Source organism: Tinamus guttatus, unplaced genomic scaffold (genome assembly GCF_059628265.1).
Source record: "Tinamus guttatus ecotype Peru unplaced genomic scaffold, ASM5962826v1 Tinamus_guttatus_pri_ptg000186l, whole genome shotgun sequence".
Taxonomy (NCBI): Eukaryota; Metazoa; Chordata; class Aves; order Tinamiformes; family Tinamidae; genus Tinamus; species Tinamus guttatus.
In genome coordinates, this window is record NW_028288720.1 from 1 (window position 1) to 19448 (window position 19448).

At 62.5% G+C, this 19448-nt stretch overlaps 1 protein-coding gene and 1 pseudogene across 1 annotated transcript; one reads left to right on the forward strand and one right to left on the reverse strand.

Annotated features, from left to right (window-relative positions):
- Positions 1-958: 958 nt before the first annotated feature.
- LOC148594927 (acetylcholine receptor subunit beta-like) lies at positions 959-18807 on the reverse strand (the record flags this gene model as incomplete). Its single annotated transcript, XM_088523382.1, is given in 9 exon segments — positions 959-1182; positions 3915-4109; positions 7968-8095; positions 10213-10292; positions 10295-10328; positions 11258-11367; positions 14750-14794; positions 16724-16805; positions 18743-18807. Coding segments are annotated over 9 exon segments (963 nt in total), but the record flags the coding sequence as incomplete, so codon positions are not given.
- On the forward strand, positions 15277-16562 carry LOC148594928 (uncharacterized; annotated as a pseudogene).
- Positions 18808-19448: the final 641 nt, after the last annotated feature.

Here is a 19448-nt window from a genome sequence, read left to right on the forward strand (position 1 = left end):
CAGGCATCCGGGGAAGGGCCCTGGGGTCCGGGAAGGGCCCAGGCGTCCGGGAATGGGAATTGGGGGCTCAGATCTCCGGGAAAGGGCCCAGGCGTCCGGGAAGGGCCCAGGCGTCCGGGAAGGGTCCTGGGGTCTGGGAAAGGGCCCAGGCGTCCGGGAATGGGAATTGGGGGCTCAGATCTCCGGGAAAGGGCCCAGGCGTCCGGGAAGGGCCCAGGTGTCCGGAAAGGGCCCAGGCGTCCGGGAAAGGGCCCAGGCGTCCGGGGAAGGGCCCAGGCGTCCGGGAAGGGCTCTGGGGTCCAGGAAAGGGCCCAGGCGTCCGGGAAAGGGAATTGGGGGCTCAGATCTCCGGGAAAGGGCCCTGGGATCCGGGAAGGGCCCAGGCGTCCGGGAAAGGGCCCTGGGGTCCGGGAAGGGCCCAGGGGTCTGGGAAAGGGCCCAGGCGTCCGGGAAACATCCCCGTCCCCCAGGAAAGGGCCCAGGCGTCCGGGGAAGGGCCCTGGGGTCCGGGAATGGGAATTGGGGGCTCAGATCTCCGGGAAAGGGCCCTGGGATCCGGGAAGGGCCCAGGCGTCCGGGAAGGGCCCTGGGGTCCAGGAAAGGGCCCAGGCGTCCGGGAAGGGCCCAGGCGTCCGGGAATGGGAATTGGGGGCTCAGATCTCCGGGAAAGGGCCCTGGGATCCAGGAAAGGGCCCAGGCGTCCGGGGAAGGGCCCTGGGGTCTGGGAATGGGAATTGGGGGCTCAGATCTCCGGGAAAGGGCCCTGGGATCCGGGAAAGGGCCCAGGCGTCCAGGAAAGGGCCCTGGGGTCCGGGGAAGGGCCCAGGCGTCCGGGAAAGGGAATTGGGGGCTCAGATCTCCGGGAAAGGGCCCAGGCGTCCGGGGAAGGGCCCAGGCGTCCGGGCAGGGCCCAGGCGTCCGGGCAGGCTCCCCGCCCCCCCGTGGGCGCCGCGCGCACCCTGCGCATCCCGCGGGCCATGGGGCGCGCGGCCGGCGCGCGGTGGTGCAGGTCGAGGGCGCCGACGCTGAGCGCGACGCAGAGCGTCAGCAGCACCAGGGTGGCCGAGAGGTGACGCGCGATGAGCGGCGCCGCCAGCGACGTCTCGGGGACCTTGTCCGCCAGCAGCAGCAGGAACACGGTGAGCGTGAGCAGCGCGAACAGCGACAGCGTCAGCTTCTCCCCTGCGCGAGCCCCGTTGCAACGGGAAAATCCTTGTGCAAAAGGCGGTTTCTTGCATAATTCCCCGTGCAAGCTGCAAATCCCCGTGCAAGCCCCGTTGCAATGTGAAAATCCTTGTGCAAAAGGCAGTTTCTTGCATAATGCCCCATGCAAGCTACAAATCCTTGTGCAAAAGGCGGTTTTGTGAGCAAGCCCCGTTGCAATGTGAAAATTCTTGTGCAAAAGGCGGTTTCTTGCATAATCCCCCGTGCAAGCTGCAAATCCCCGTGCAAGCCCCGTTGCAATGTGAAAATCCTCGTGCAAAAGGTGGTTTCGTGAGCAAGCCCTATTGCAATGTGAAAATTCTTGTGCAAAAGGTGGTTTCTTGCATAATCCCCCGTGCAAGCTACAAATCCCCGTGCAAGCCCCGTTGCAACGGGAAAATCCTTGTGCGAAAGGCGGTTTCTTGCATAATCCCCCGTGCAAGCTGCAAATCCCATTGCAAAAGGCAGTTTCTTGCATAATCCCCCGTGCAAGCTGCAAATCCCCGTGCAAAAGGCATTTTCTTGCATAATCCCCCGTGCAAGCTACAAATCCCAGTGCAAACTCCGTTGCAATGTGAAAATCCTCGTGCAAAAGGCGTTTTCTTGCATAATCCCCCATGCAAGGTACAAATCCTCATGCAAGAGGTGGTTTCTTGCATAATCCCCCGTGCAAGCTGCAAATCCCCGTGCAAGTCCCGTTGCAATGTGAAAATCCTCGTGCAAAAGGTGGTTTCATGAGCAAGCCCCGTTGCAACGTGAAAATCCTCGTGCAAAAGGCGGTTTCTTGCATAATCCCCCGTGCAAGCTGCAAATCCTCGTGGAAGCCCCATTGCAATGTGAAAATCCTCGTGCAAAAGGTGGTTTCGTGAGCAAGCCCTATTGCAATGTGAAAATTCTTGTGCAAAAGGCGGTTTCTTGCATAATCCCCCGTGCAAGCTGCAAATCCCCGTGCAAGCCCCGTTGCAATGTGAAAATCCTCGTGCAAAAGGTGGTTTCGTGAGCAAGCCCCGTTGCAGTGGGAAAATCCTTGTGCAAAATGCAGTTTCATGAGCAAGACCCATTGCAATGTGAAAATCATCGTGCAAAAGGCAGTTTCTTGCATAATTCCCCGTGCAAGCTGCAAATCCTTGTGCAAGCCTCATTGCAATGGGAAAATTATTGTGCAAAAGGCGGTTTCTTGCATAATCCCCCGTGCAAGCTGCAAATCCCCGTGCAAACCCCGTTGCAATGGGAAAATCCTCTTGCAAAAGGTGTTTTTTTGCATATCCCCCCGTGCAAGCTACAAATCCTCCTGCAAGCCCCATTGCAATGGGAAAATCCTTGTGCAAAAGGCGTTTTCTTGGATAATCCCCTGTGCAAGCTGCAAATCCCCGTGCAAACCCCGTTGCAATGTGAAAATTCTTGTGCAAAAGGCGGTTTCTTGCATAATCCCCCATGCAAGCTAGAAATCCTCCTGCAAGCCCCATTGCAACGTGAAAATCCTCGTGCAAAAGGTGTTTTTTTGCATAATCCCCCATGCAAGGTACAAATCCTCATGCAAGAGGTGGTTTCTTGCATAATCCCCGTGCAAGCTGCAAATCCCCGTGCAAGCCCCGTTGCAACGTGAAAATCCTCGTGCAAACGGCGGTTTCTTGCATAATCCCCCGTGCAAGCTGCAAATCCTCGTGCAAGTCCCACCCCGCCATGCCAGCCCCATGTCCCCATGTCCCCATGATGTCCCCGTGTCCCCAATGTCCCCCCGTGTCCCCATGTCCCCAATGTCCCCATGTCCCCAATGTCCCCCCATGTCCCCAATGTCCCCATGTCCCCATGATGTCCTCATCTCCCCATGGTGTCCCCATGTCCCCAATGTCCCCAGCATGTCCCCATGTCCCCAATGTGTCCCCATCTCCCCATCTCCCCACGATGTCCCCATGTCCCCCCATGTCCCCAACGTCCCCAACGTCCCCAATGTCCCCAATGTCCCCAGTGTCCCCCCATGTCCCCAATGTCCCCAACATCCCCGATGTCCCCAATGTCCCCCCATGTCCCCAATGTCCCCAATGTCCCCAAGGTGTCCCCAAGGTCCCCGCACCCGCGTCGGGGGGCAGGTGGAACACGGCCACGGCCAGCAGGGTCAGCAGCAGACAGGGCCCCCATGTCCCCATGTCCCCAATGTGTCCCCATGTCCCCAATGTCCCCATGATGTCCCCGTGTCCCCACGATGTCCCCATGTCCCCAATGTCCCCAATGTCCCCCAGTGTCCCCGATGTCCCCGATGTCCCCAATGTCCCCGATGTCCCCAACGTTCCCAATGTCCCCAATGTCCCCAATGTGTCCCCAGTGTCCCCAATGTCCCCGATGTCCCCGCACCCGCGTCGGGGGGCAGGTGGAACACGGCCACGGCCAGCAGGGTCAGCAGCAGACAGGGCCCCCATGTCCCCAATGTCCCCAATGTCCCCAATGTCCCCAATGTCCCCATGTCCCGATGTCCCCAATGTCCCCAATGTCCCCCATGTCCCCATTGTCCCCAATGTCCCCAAGGTCCCCAATGTCCCCAATGTCCCCATGTCCCGATGTCCCCAATGTCCCCATCTCCCCATCTCCCCACGATGTCCCCATGTCCCCAACGTCCCCAACGTCCCCAACGTCCCCAATGTCCCCAATGTCCCCCATGTCCCCAGTGTCCCCCATGTCCCCAATGTCCCCAAGGTGTCCCCATGTCCCCGCACCCGCGTCGGGGGGCAGGTGGAACACGGCCACGGCCAGCAGGGTCAGCAGCAGACAGGGCCCCAGCACCGTGGCCAGGTAGAAGAGCGGCCGCCGCCGGATCACCAGCGCGAAGGTGACGTCATCGCTGACGTCATCGGGGCCCCCCCCCGCGTGGAGGCGGCCCCCGCGGTGCAGCAGCTCCCATTGGCCGTTCTCTGCAAGGGGGCGGGGACAGGGGGTGAGGATGGTGCAAGGGGGGGCACAATTGTGCAAAGGGGTGTGTGCAAAAGGATGCACAATTGTGCAAGGGGGTGCACACTCGTGCAAAGGGGTGCAGATTTGTGCAAGGGAGTGCACACTCGTGCAACGCAGTGCATGCAATGGTGTGCACACTTGTGCAAGGGGGTGCGTGCAAGGGGTGCGCACTTGTGCAAAGGGGTGCGTGCAAGGGGGTGCGCACTCGTGCAAGGGGGTGCGTGCAATGGTGTGCACACTTGTGCAAGGGGGTGCGTGCAAGGGGTGCACACTTGTGCAAAGGGGTGCGTGCAAGGGGTGCACACTTGTGCAAAGGGGTGTTTGCAAAGGGGTGCACACTTGTGCAAGGGCTGTGTGCAAAGGGGTGCACACTTGTGCAAAGGGGTGCGTGCAATGGGGTGTGTGCAAAGGGGAGCACACTCGTGCAAGGGGGTGTGTGCAAAGGGGTGCACAATTGTGGAAGGGGGTGCACACTCGTGCAAAGGGGTGCGTGCAATGACATGTGTGCAAAGGGGTGCACATGCGTGCAAAGGGGTGTGTGCAAAAGGATGCACAATTGTGCAAGGGGGTGCACACTCGTGCAAAGGGGTGCACATTTGTGCAAGGGGGGTGCATGCAATTGCATGTGTGCAAAGGGGTGCACACTCGTGCAAAGGGGAGCACACTCATGCAAGGGGGTGCACACGTGTGCAAAGGGGTGTGTGCAAAGGGGTGCACACTGGTGCAAAGGGGTGCATGCAAAGGGGACACACTTGTGCAAGGGGGTGCACACTTGTGCAAGGGGGTGCATGCAATGGCATGTGTGCAAAGGGGTGCAAAGGAGAGCACACTCGTGCAAGCGGGTGCATGCAATGGTGTGCACACTCGTGCAAGATGGGGCACACTCATGCAATGGAGTCTGTGCAAAGGGGTGCACATTTGTGCAAAGAGGAGCACACTTGTGCAAGGGGGTGCATGCAAAGGGATGCACATTCATGCAAGGGGGCACACTCGTGCAAAGGGGACACACTTGTGCAAGGGGGAACACTCGTGCAAGGGAGTGCATGCAATGGGGTGTGTGCAAAGGGATGCACACTCGTGCAAAGTTGACACACTTGTGCAAGCAGATGCACACTCGTGAAAGGGAGTGCACTCTCGTGCAAGGGTGTGTGTGCAAAGGGATGCACATTCATGCAAGGGGGTGCACACTTGTGCAAAAGGGTGCGTGCAATGACATGTGTGCAAAGGGGTGCACACGCGTGCAAAGGGGAGCACATTCGTGCAAGGGGGTGCACACTCGTGCAAAGGGGTGCACATTTGTGCAAGGGGGTGCATGCAATTGCATGTGTGCAAAGGGGTGCACACTCGTGCAAGGGGTGTGTGTGCAAAGGGGTGCACATTCGTGCAAGGGGTGCACACTTGTGCAAGGGGGTGCACACTTGTGCAAAGGGGTGCATGCAATGGCATGTGTGCAAAGGGGTGCACAATTGTGCAAGGGAGTGCACACTCATGCGAGGGGGTGTACACTTGTGCAATGGGGTGTGTGCAAAGGGGTGCACACTCGTGCAAGGGGGGTGCACACTCCTGCAAAGGGGACACGCTTGTGCAAAGGGAGTGCATACTCGTGCAAGGGTGTGTGTGTGTGTGTGCAAAGTGATGCACATTCGTGCAAGGGGGTGAACACTCGTGCAATGGGGTGTGTGCAAATGGGCGCACACTTGTGCAAAGGGGTGTACACTCGTGCAAGGGGGGGCACACTTGTGCAAGGGGGCACACACTCATGCACAGGAGTGCACACTCGTGCTATGTGGTGCATCCTTGTGCAAGGCCTTGCACACCCGTGCACACTTATGCTACAGGGTACACCCCCATGCAATGGGGTACAAGGCCTTGCACACCCGTGCAATGGGGTGCACACTCGTGCAATGGGGTGCACACCCATGCAAGGTGCACACTTGTGCTATGGGGTGCACACTCGTGCAATGGGGTGCAGGGCCTTGCACACCCGTGCAATGGGGTGCGTCCTCGTGCAAGGCCTTGCACACTCGTGCACACTCGTGCAATGGGGTGCAAGGCCTTGCACACTCGTGCTATGGGGTGCGTCCTCGTGCAAGGCCTTGCACACTCGTGTACACTCGTGCAATGGGGTGCACACCCATGCAAGGTGCACACTTGTGCCATGGGGTACAAGGCCTTGCACACTCGTGCACACTCATGCAATGGGGTGCAAGGCCCTGCCCACCCGTGCAATGGGGCACACCCTCGTACAAGCCCTTGCACACTCGTGCACACTCGTGCAATGGGGTGCAAGGCCTTGCACACTTGTGCTATGGGGTGTGTCCTCGTGCAAGGCCTTGCACGCTCGTGCACACTCGTGCAATGGGGTGCAAGGCCTTGCACACTCATGCTATGGGGTGCACACTCGTGCTATGGGGTGCACACTCGTGCAAGGCCTTGCACACTCGTGCTATGGGGTGCACACTCGTGCAATGGGGTACAAGGCTGTGCACACTCATGCAATGGGGTGCGTCCTCGTGCAAGGCCTTGCACACTCGTGCACACTCGTGCAATGGGGTGCACACCCGTGCAAGGTGCACACCTGTGCTATGGGGTGCAAGGCCTTGCACACTCATGCTATGGGGTGCACACTCGTGCAATGGGGTGCACACTCATGCAAGGCCTTGCACACCCGTGCAATGGGGTGCATCCTCGTGCAAGCCCTTGCACACTCGTGCTATGGGGTGCACACTCGTGCTATGGGGGTGCACACTCGTGCAAGGTGCACACCTGTGCTATGGGGTACAAGGCCTTGCACACTCATGCTATGGGGTGCACACTCGTGCAAGGCCTTGCACACTCATGCAATGGGGTGCATCCTCGTGCAAGGCCTTGCACACTCGTGCTATGGGGTGCACACTCGTGCAATGGGGTGCACACTTGTGCTATGGGGTGCACACTCGTGCAAGGCCTTGCACACTCATGCAATGGGGTGCACACTCATGCTATGGGGTGCACACTCGTGCTATGGGGTGCATCCTCGTGAAAGGCCTTGCACACTCATGCAATGGGGTGCACACTCATGCTATGGGGGTGCACACTCGTGCAATGGGGTACAAGGCCGTGCACACTCATGCTATAGGGTGCGTCCTCGTGCAAGGCCTTGCACACTCGTGCAATGGGGTGCATCCTCGTGCAAGGCCTTGCACACTCATGCTATGGGGTGCACACCCGTGCAATGGGGTGCACACTCGTGCAAGGCCTTGCACACTCGTGCAATGGGGTGCACACTCGTGCTATGGGGTGCACACTCGTGCAATGGGGTACAAGGCCTTGCACACTCATGCTATGGGGTGCACACTCGTGCAATGGGGTGCACACTCGTGCAAGGCCTTGCACACTCATGCAATGGGGTGCATCCTCGTGCAAGGCCTTGCACACTCATGCTATGGGGTGCACACTCGTGCTATGGGGTGCGTCCTCGTGCAAGGCCTTGCACACTCGTGCAATGGGGTGCACACTCGTGCTATGGGGGTGCACACTCGTGCAATGGGGTGCAAGGCCGTGCACACTCATGCAATGGGGTGCACACTTGTGCTATGGGGTGCACACTCGTGCAATGGGGTGCACACTCGTACAATGGGGTGCATCCTCGTGCAAGGCCTTGCACACCCGTGCAATGGGGTGTGTCCTCGTGCAAGGCCTTGCACACTCATGCAATGGAGTGCACACTCATGCTATGGGGTGCACACTCATGCAATGGGGTGCACACTCGTGCTATGGGGTGTGTCCTCGTGCAAGGCCTTGCACACTCGTGCACACGCGCGGGGGGCGGGGCTCACCCAGGAAGTCGGGGGGCAGCAGGGCCTCCGCGTCGGCCCCCCCCGCCAGGCGCAGCCCAAGCTCCGCCCCCCCGTAGCTCCGGGAGCGGAAAACCAGGGAGCAGGATTGCCAATCGAACGGGAAGTGGGGGACATTGGGGACAATGGGGACAATGGGGACATTGGGGACATGGGGGACATTGGGGACATTGGGGACAATGGGGACAATGGGGACATTGGGGACAATGGGGACATTGGGGACATTGGGGACAATGGGGACATGGGGGACACCTGGGGACAATGGGGACATTGGGGACATGGGGGACATGGGGGACATGGGGGACATTGGGGACATTGGGGACACCTGGGGACATGGGGGACATTGGGGGACATGGGGGACATTGGGGACAATGGGGACATGGGGGACACCTGGGGACAATGGGGACATTGGGGACAATGGGGACATGGGGGACACCTGGAGACATGGGGACATTGGGGACATGGGGGACATGGGGGGGACATGGGGGACATTGGGGACATTGGGGACATGGGGGACATTGGGGACATTGGGGACATTGGGGACATGGGGGACATGGGGGACACCTGGGGACATGGGGGACATTGGGGACATGGGGGACACCTGGGGACATGGGGACATGGGGGACAATGGGGGACACCTGGGGACATTGGGGACATGGGGGACATGGGGGACACCTGGGGACAATGGGGACATGGGGGACATGGGGGACATTGGGGACATTTGGGACATTGGGGACACCTGGGGACATTGGGGACATGGGGGACACCTGGGGACATTGAGGACACCTGGGGACATGGGGGACATGGGGGACATTGGGGACATGGGGGGAGATTGGGGACAATGGGGACACAGGGGAACATGGGGACATGGGGGACATGGGAACACCTGGGGACATGGGGGGACATTGGGGACATTGGGGACATTGGGAGACATTGGGGACACCATGGGGACATGGGGAACATGGGGGACATTGGGGACATGGGGGACACCTGGGGACAATGGGGACATTGGGGACATGGGGGACACCTGGGGACATGGGGGGACATTGGGAGCACAGGGGAACATGGGGACATTGGGGACATGGGAACACCTGGGGACATGGGGGGACATTGGGGACATTGGGGACATGGGGGACACCTGGGGACAATGGGGACATTGGGGACATGGGGGACACCTGGGGACATGGGGGACAATGGGGGACATTGGGGACATTGGGGACATGGGAGACATTGGGGACATTGGGGACATGGGGGACACCTGGGGACATGGGGGGACATTGGGAGCACAGGGGAACATGGGGACATTGGGGACATGGGAACACCTGGGGACATGGGGGGACATTGGGGACATTGGGGACATTGGGAGACATTGGGGACACCATGGGGACATGGGGAACATGGGGGACATTGGGGACATTGGGGACATGGGGGACACCTGGGGACATGGGGGACAATGGGGGACATTGGGGACATTGGGGACATGGGAGACATTGGGGACATTGGGGACATGGGGGACACCTGGGGACATGGGGGGACATTGGGAGCACAGGGGAACATGGGGACATTGGGGACATGGGAACACCTGGGGACACATGGGGGACATTGGGAACATTGGGACATTGGGGACACAGGGGAACATGGGGACATTGGGAACATGGGGACACCTGGGGACACATTGGGGACATGGGGGACATTGGGAACATTGGGGACACATGGGGGACATGGGGGACACTTGGGGACACGGGTGACATGGGGACACAGGGACATTGGGGGACATGGGCTACATTGGGGACATGGGGACACCTGGGGACATTGGGGACACTGGGGACACGGGGGGACACAGAGGGACATGGGGGGACATGAGGGACACTGGGGACACAGGGGAACATGGGGACATGGGGGGACATTGGGGACATGGGGGACACCTGGAGACATGGGGGACATTGGGGACACATTGGGGACATGGAGGGACATGGGGGACAGCCCCGCCCCTATCACTTAGCCCCGCCCCCACCTTTCACCCCGCCCCTCTTCCCAGCCCCGCCCCTCCGTCTGGCCCCCCTTAGCCCCGCCCCCACCTCACATAGTCCCACCCCACAACCCACTTAGCCCCGCCCCCACCCCGCTTGGCCCCGCCCCCACCCCGCTTAGCCCTCCCCGCCCCCGAGGCCCCTCCCCAGCCCGAGGGCCCCTCCCCCCCGCGTGGCCCCGCCCCCGGGCCCCGCCCCTCACGCGGATTGGGCAGCGGCTCCGGAAGAGGGCGGGGGGCCGCCAGCGCACCGCCCCCTCGTGCGTCCACGGTGGCGCGAAACGGGGAGGGCGACGTCACCGTTCCCGTCCTTGCTGGGGGGGCGGGGACACGGGGGTCACGTGACACCGGGGACCCCCCCCCCCCGGGACCGTCATTGGGGGGGGCAGGGTTAGGGACCCCCCTGGGACCCCCCAGGGTCCCCCAATGTCCCCCGGGCCCCTCCCTAGACACCCCCCAAAGCTCCGCCCCCCGAGGAGCCCCCAGACCCCACCCCCGGGACCCATTGGGAGCCCCCCTGGGACCCCCAAAACCCCCCCGGGACCCCCCGAAAACCCCCCCAGGGACCCCCCGGGAGCCCCAGAACGCCCCAGGGACCCATTGGGACCCCCAGAGACCCCCCCCAGGGACCCCCAATACCCCCCAGGGACCCCCAATACCCCCAGGGACCCCCAGGGACCCCCCCCAGGGACCCCCCCAGGGACCCCCAATACCCCCAGGGACCCCCAATAGCTCTCGGGGACTCCAGGGGACCCCCCAGGGGACCCCCTAGACCTCCCCAGGGAACCCCTAAATCCCCCAGGACCCCCCAGGGATCCCCAATACCCCCCAGGGCCCCCCGGGCCCCCCCCCATAGCCCCCAGGACACCCCCGGACCCCCAGAGACCCCCCCCCCCAGATCCCCCGGGGACCCCCAGGGACCCCCTAGAGCCCCCCAGGGAACCCCTAAATCCCCCCAGGGACCCCAGGACCCCCCAGGGACCCTCCTGGGACCCTCAGGGACCCCCAATACCCCCCCAGGACCCCATAGACCCCCCCCCAGAGACCCCCCAAAACCCCCAGGAACCCCCTAGACCCCCCAGGAAACCCCTAGATCCCCCCCAGGACCCCCAGGGACCCCCAATACCCCCCAGGGACCCCCAGGACCCCCCATAGTCCCCAGGAACCCCCAATACCCCCCATGGACCCTCTGGACCCCCCCCAGACCCCCCCGGGACCCCCCGGCCCCCCCCGGCCCCCCAACCTGTTGTCCAGCTCCAGGTCGGGCACCCAGAGCCGCTGGGCCGGGACCCTCAGGGAGACCAGAGCCCCATGGGCCTGGGGGTCCCACTGCAGCCGGGGGTCCTGCCAGGCCTGCGTGGGGACCCATAGGGACCATGGGGACCCATAGGGACCATGGGGACCCCCTGCACCCATAGGGAACCCCCGGTGCCCATAGAGACCCATGGGGACCCCCTGCACCCATAGAGACCCATAGGGACCCCCTGCACCCATAGGGACCCATAGGGACCCCCCCTGTGACCATAGGGACCCATAGGGAGCCCCTGAACCCATAGGGACCCATAGGGACCCATAGGGGCCCATAGGGAGCCCCTGAACCCATAGGGACCCATAGGGGACCATGGGGACCCATAGGGACCCATAGGGACCATGGGGACCCCCTGCACCCATAGGGACCCCCCTGTGCCCATAGAGACCCATAGGGACCATGGGGACCCATAGGGACCATAGGGACCCCCTGCCACCCATAGGGATCCCCTGAACCCATAGGGACCCATGGGGAGCCCCTGAACCCATAGGGACCCATAGGGACCCCCCTGTGCCCATAGATACCCATAGGGACCCCCTGAACCCATAGGGACCCATAGGGACCCCCCTGTGCCCATAGGGACCCATAGAGCCCCATGGGCCTGGGGGTCCCACTGCAGCCGGGGGTCCTGCCAGGCCTGCGTGGGGACCCATAGGGACCATGGGGACCCATAGGGACCATGGGGACCCCCTGCACCCATAGGGAACCCCCGGTGCCCATAGAGACCCATGGGGACCCCCTGCACCCATAGAGACCCATAGGGACCCCCTGCACCCATAGGGACCCATAGGGACCCCCCTGTGACCATAGGGGACCCATAGGGAGCCCCTGAACCCATAGGGACCCATAGGGACCCATAGGGGCCCATAGGGAGCCCCTGAACCCATAGGGACCCATAGGGACCATGGGGACCCATAGGGACCCATAGGGACCATGGGGACCCCCTGCACCCATAGGGACCCCCCTGTGCCCATAGAGACCCATAGGGACCATGGGGACCCATAGGGACCCATAGGGACCCCCTGCACCCATAGGGATCCCCTGAACCCATAGGGACCCATGGGAGCCCCTGAACCCATAGGGACCCATAGGGACCCCCCTGTGCCCATAGATACCCATAGGGACCCCCTGAACCCATAGGGACCCATAGGGACCCCCCTGTGCCCATAGGGACCCATAGAGCCCCATGGGCCTGGGGGTCCCACTGCAGCCGGGGTCCTGCCAGGCCTGCGCGGGGACCATAGGGACCATGGGGACCCATAGGGACCCATAGGGACCCCCCTGTGCCCATAGATACCCATAGGGAGCCCCTGAACCCATAGGGACCCATAGGGGACCATGGGGACCCATAGGGACCATGGGGACCCCCTGCACCCATAGGGACCCATAGGGACCCCCCTGTGACCATAGGGACCCATAGGGACCCCCTGCACCCATAGAGCCCCATGGGCCTGGGGGTCCCACTGCAGCCGGGGGTCCTGCCAGGCCTGCGCGGGGACCCATAGGGACCATGGGGACCCATAGGGACCCATAGGGACCCATAGGGACCATGGGGACCATGGGGACCCCCTGCACCCATAGGGAACCCCCGGGTGGCCATAGATACCCATAGGGAGCCCCTGAACCCATAGGAACCCATAGGGATCCCCTGAACCCATAGAGACCCATAGGGACCCCCCTGTGCCCATAGGGACCCATAGAGCCCCATGGGCCTGGGGGTCCCACTGCAGCCGGGGGTCCTGCCAGGCCTGCGCGGGGACCCATAGGGACCATGGGGACCCATAGGGACCATGGGGACCCCCTGCACCCATAGGGACCCCCCTGTGCCCATAGAGACCCATAGGGACCCCCTGCACCCATAGAGACCCATAGGGACCCCCTGCACCCATAGAGCCCCATGGGCCTGGGGGGTCCCACTGCAGCCGGGAGTCCCGCCAGGCCTGCGCGGGGACCCATAGGGACCATGGGGACCCATAGGGACCCATAGGGACCATGGGGACCCCCTGCACCCATAGAGACGCATAGGGACCCCCCTGCACCCATAGGGACCCATAGGGACCCCCCTGTGCCCATAGGGACCCATAAGGACCCATGGGGAGCCCCTGAACCCATAGGGACCCATAGGGACCCATAGGGACCATGGGGACCCATAGGGACCCCCTGCACCCATAGGAACCCATAGGGACCCCCCTGCACCCATAGGGACCCATAGGGACCTCCCTGTGCCCATAGGGACCCATAGAGCCCCAAGGGCCTGGGGGTCCCACTGCAGCCGGGGGTCCCGCCAGGCCTGCGCGGGGACCCATAGGGACCATGGGGACCCATAGGGACCCATAGGGACCCATAGGGACCATGGGGACCCCCTGCACCCATAGGGAACCCTCGGTGCCCATAGAGACCCATGGGGACCCCCTGCACCCATAGAGACCCATAGGGACCCCCTGCACCCATAGGGACCCCCCTGTGCCCATAGGGACCCATAGGGACCCATAGGGAGCCCCTGAACCCATAGGGACCCATAGGGACCATAGAGACCCATAGGGACCCCCTGCACCCATAGGGACCCATAGGGACCCCCCTGTGCCCATAGGGACCCATAGGGACCCATGGGGAGCCCCTGAACCCATAGGGACCCATAGGGACCATGGGGACCCATAGGGACTCCCTGCACCCATAGGGACCCCCCCCGTGACCATAGGGACTCATAGGGACCCATAGGGAGCCCCTGAACCCATAGGGACCCACAGGTCCCCCCTGCACCCATAGGGACCCCCTGCACCCATAGGGACCCATAGAGACCCATGGGGACCTATAGGGACCCCCTGCACCCATAGGGAACCATGGGGACTGATACGGACCCCTGGCACCCATAGGCATCCCCCTACACCCATAGGGACCCCACTGTGTCCATAGGGACCTATAGGGACCCTGCTGGTACCCATAGGGTGTTTCAGGGGTGTCCGGGCCCCTCTAGGGCTGTGCAGGCCCCTATAGTGCTGTATGGGTTCCCATAGGGGTGTGCAGGCCCCTATAGGGCCGTATGGGCCCCATAGGGGTGTGCGGGCCTGTATAGGGCCATATAGGGCTGTACGGGCCCCATAGGGCTGTGCAGGCCCCTATGGGGCCATATAGGGCCATATGGGCCCCATAGGGCTGTGCAGGGCCCTATAGGGCTGTATGGACTCCATAGGGATGTGCAGACCCCTATGGGGATGTATGGGCTCCCATAGGGATGTGCAGGCTCCTATAGGGCCGTATAGGGCTGTATGGGCCCCATAGGGGTGTGCAGGCCCCTATAGGGCTGTATGGACTCCATAGGGATGTGCAGACCCCTATGGGGCTGTATGGGCTCCCATAGGGATGTGCAGGCTCCTATAGGGCCGTATAGGGCTGTATGGGCCCCATAGGGCTGTGCGGGCCCCGCACCAGGTCCAGGTAGACCCTCGTCGTCAGCTCCTCGTTCTTCTCATCCTGGGGGCGACGGCAGCTCCAGGGACCCCCCGGGAACAGCCCGACCGCCCCGGGAACAGCCGGACCGCCCCGGGAACAACCGCCGGGAACAGCCGAACCCCCCAGGAACAACCACCGGGAACAGCCGAACGCCCCGGGAACAACCGCCAGGAACAGCCGAACCCCCCAGGAACAACCACCGGGAACAGCCGAACCCCCCGGGAACAACCCAACCCCACCAGGAACAACCGCCGGGAACAGCCGAACCCCCCGGGAACAGCCGGACCGCCCCGGGAACAACCGCCGGGAACAGCCGAACGCCCCGGGAACAACCCAACCCCACCGGGAACAACCGCCAGGAACAGCCCCCCATTGCTACAACCCCCTCAGGAACAACCCAAATCCGCCCCCCGTCAGAGCCCCCCCATTGGAATAACCCTCCCCCGGAACCCTTCCCCGCCTCGTCCCACCATGTGACTACCCCATGTCCCCCCATGTCCCCAATGTCCCCATGTCCCCCCATGTCCCCAATGTCCCCATGTCCCCAATGTCCCCCAATGTCCCTCCATGTCCCCAATGTCCCCCATTGTTCCCCATGTCCCCAATGTCCCCAATATCCCCATTGTCCCCATCCCCTCCATCCCCTCCATCCCCCCCATTGTCCCCTGTGTCCCCATTGTCCCCATTGCCCCCAACGTCCCCATCGTCCCCATTGTCCCCATTGTCCCCCATGTCCCCCATGTCCCCCAATGTCCCCATTGTCCCCAATGTCCCCCAATATCCCCCATTGTCCCCATTGTCCCCCATGTCCCCCATCTCCCCCCATGTCCCCATTGTCCCCAGTGTCCCCAATGTCCCCCATTGTCCCCCATGTCCCCATTGTCCCCATTGTCTCCATTGTCCCCCCATTGTCCCCAACGTCCCCATTGTCCCCATTGTCCCCATCCCCTCCATCCCCCCCATTGTCCCCATTATCCCCTGTGTCCCCATTGTCCCCATTGCCCCCAACGTCCCCATCGTCCCCATTGTCCCCCATGTCCCCCATGTCCCCATTGTCCCCATTGTCCCCCATGTCCCCCGTGTCCCCCCATGTCCCCATTGTCCCCAATGTCCCCATTGTCCCCAATGTCCCCCAATATCCCCCATTGTCCCCATTGTCCCCATTGTCTCCATTGTCCCCCCATTGTCCCCCATGTCCCCATTGTCCCCATTGTCTCCATTGTCCCCCCATTGTCCCCCCCGTCCCCAACGTCCCCCATCTCCCCCATCCCCCCCATCCCCCCCATTGTCCCCAATGTCCCCAACGTCCCCATTGTCCCCATTGTCCCCAACGTCCCCCATGTCCCCATTGTCCCCAATGTCCCCAATGTCCCAATGTCCCCATTGTCCCCATTGTCCCCCATGTCCCCCATGTCCCCCCATGTCCCCATTGTCCCCATGTCCCCAATGTCCCCATGTCCCCCCATGTCACCATTGTCCCCAATGTCCCCCAATGTCCCCCCATGTCCCCAATGTCCCCCATTGTTCCCCATGTCCCCAATGTCCCTCCATTGTCCCCATTGTCCCCATTGTCCCCAATGTCCCCAATGTCCCCATTGTCCCCATCCCCTCCATCCCCCCCATTGTCCCCTGTGTCCTCATTGTCCCCATTGCCCCCAACGTCCCCATCGTCCCCATTGTCCCCCATGTCCCCCATGTCCCCCATGTCCCCATTGTCCCCAATGTCCCCATTGTCCCCAATGTCCCCCAATATCCCCCATTGTCCCCATTGTCCCCCATGTCCCCCATGTCCCCCCATCTCCCCATTGTCCCCATTGTCCCCAGTGTCCCCAATGTCCCCCCCATTGTCCCCCATGTCCCCCATTGTCCCCAACGTCCCCATTGTCCCCATTGTCCCCCGTGTCCCCATTGTCCCCATTGTCCCCATTGTCCCCATTCCCCCATTGTCACCAGGCTGACGAGCTGGGCCAGCACCAGCCCCACGGTGACCAGGAGGCGCCGGGGGGCCGGGGGGACGGGGGGGACCCCGGAGCTGTAATTCCCAAAAAGGCTCCGGAGCAGCCGCTGCTCGGCCGGGGGCGCCGCGCCTGGGCGGGAATGGGAATGGGAATGTGGGAATGGGAATGGGAATGTGGGAATGGGAATGGGGACGGGAATGTGGGAATGGGAATGGGAATGTGGGAATGGGAATGGGAATGGGAATGTGGGAATGGGAATGTGGGAATGGGAATGTGGGAATGGGAATGGGAATGGGAATGTGGGAATGGGAATGGGAATGTGAATGTGGGAATGGGAATGGGAATGGGGCTGTAATTCCCAAAAAGGCTCCGGAGCAGCCGCTGCTCGGCCGGGGGCGCCGCGCCTGGATGGGAATGGGAATGGGAATGTGGGAATGGGAATGGGAATGTGGGAATGGGAATGGGAATGGGAATGTGGGAATGTGGGAATGGGAATGGGAATGGGAATGTGGGAATGGGAATGTGGGAATGGGAATGGGAATGTGGGAATGGGAATGTGGGAATGGGAATATGGGAATGGGAATGGGAATGTGGGAATGGGAATGGGAATGTGGGAATGGGAATGTGGGAATGGGAATGGGAATGGGAATGGGAATGGGGCTGTAATTCCCAAAGAGCCTCCGGAGCAGCCGCTGCTCGGCCAGGGGCGCTGCGCCTGGGCGGGAATGCGGGAATGGGAATGGGAATGGGGCAGGAATGTGGGAATGGGGTGGGAATGGGGGTGGGAGACTGGGAATGGGGGTGGGAATGGGGCTAGAGAGTGGGAATGGGGTGGGAATGGAGCTGTAATTCCCAAAGAGCCTCCGGAGCAGCCGCTCCTTGGCCGGGGGCGCCGCACCTGGGCGGGAATGGGGCGGGAATGTGGGAATGGGAGTGGGAATGGGGCTGGGAGAGTGGGAATGGGGCTGGGAATGGGGGCGGGAGAGCAGGAATGGGGCTGGGAGACTGGGAGTGGGGGCGGGAGAGTGGGAATGGGATCCGGCATCCGGGAATGGGATCAGGTGTCCGGGAAAGGGGCCCAGGCGTCCAGGAATGGGATCAGGAGAGCAGGAATGGGGACGGGAGACCGGGAATTGGGTCCAGGACTCTGGGAACAGGGCCAGGAGTCCGGGAAAGGGCCCAGGCGTCCAGGAATGGGATCAGGAGTCTGGGAATGGGATCAGACATCCGGGAATGGGATCGGGAGTCTCGGAATGGGATCAGGTGTCCGGGAATGGGGGCAGGAGTTCGGGGAAGGGGCCCAGGAGTCTGGGAATGGGATCAGGATTTTGGGAAAGGGGCCCAGGAGTCCAGGAATGGGATCGGGAGTCCGGGAATGGGATCAGACATCCGGGAATGGGATCGGGAGTCTGGGAAAGGGGCCCAGGCGTCCAGGAATGGGGGCAGGAGTCCGGGAATGGGATCAGGCATCCAGGAATGGGATCGGGAGTCTGGGAATGGGATCAGGTGTCCGGGAATGGGGGCAGGAGTTCGGGGAAGGGGCCCAGGAGTCCGGGAATGGGATCGGGAGCCCGGGAATGGGATCGGGATTTTGGGAAAGGGGCCCAGGAGTCCAGGAATAGCGGCAAGAGTCCAGGAATGGGATCAGACATCCGGGAATGGGATCGGGGGTCTGGGAATGGGATCAGGTGTCCGGGAATGGGGGTAGGAGTTCGGGAAAGGGGCCCAGGAGTCTGGGAATGGGATCAGGATTTTGGGAAAGGGGCCCAGGAGTCCGGGAACGGGATCGGGAGTCTGGGAATGGGATTGGGGGTCTGGGGACGGGATCAGGTTTCTGGGAATGGGATTGGGAGTTCAGGAAAGGGGCCCAGGAGTCCGGGAATAGGATCGGGAGCCTGGAATGGGGACAGGAGTCTGGGAATGGGATCGGGAGTCCGGAAATGGGATCAGGTGTCCGGGAATGGGATCGGGTGTCCGGGAATGGGATCAGGTGTCCGGGGGTCCCCGGCACCTACCGGCGCGGCCGAGGGTCCCCAGCAGGACGAGGGTGACGGCGCCGACTGTAGCGGCCGCCATGGAGCCTCCGACTGTACCCGGAGGGGGGGGGGGTCCCGGGGGGGGCGGCAGCTGCCGGGGGGGGAGGGGCGGGAGCAGCTGCTCCGGATGTGGGGGAGGGGCGGGGAGGGTGACGGGGGGGAGGGCGGCGCGTGCGAGTGTGACCCTATGACGTCATGGGGATGTGTGTGACGTCATGGGGATGTGTGTGACGTCATGGGGACGTGTGTGACACTGTGACGTCACCAGGGACACGCATGTGATGTCATGGGGATGTGTGTGACCCTATGACGTCACCGGGGACACGCGTGTGACGGTGTGACGTCCCTGGGGACACGCATGTGACCCTATGACGTCACCGGGGACGAGTGTGACATCATGGGGACGTGTGTGACCCTATGACGTCATGGGGATGTGTGTGACGTCATGGGGATGTGTGTGACCCTATGACGTCACCGGGGACACGCGTGTGACGTCACGGGGACATGTGTGACCCTGTGACGTCACCGGGGACATGCGTGCGACGGTGTGACGTCCCTGGGGACACGCATGTGACCCTATGACGTCACCGGGGACACGCGTGTGACGTCATGGGGACGTGTGTGACCCTATGGCGTCACTGGGGACACTTCTGTGACCCTGTGACGTCACTGGGGGTAGGT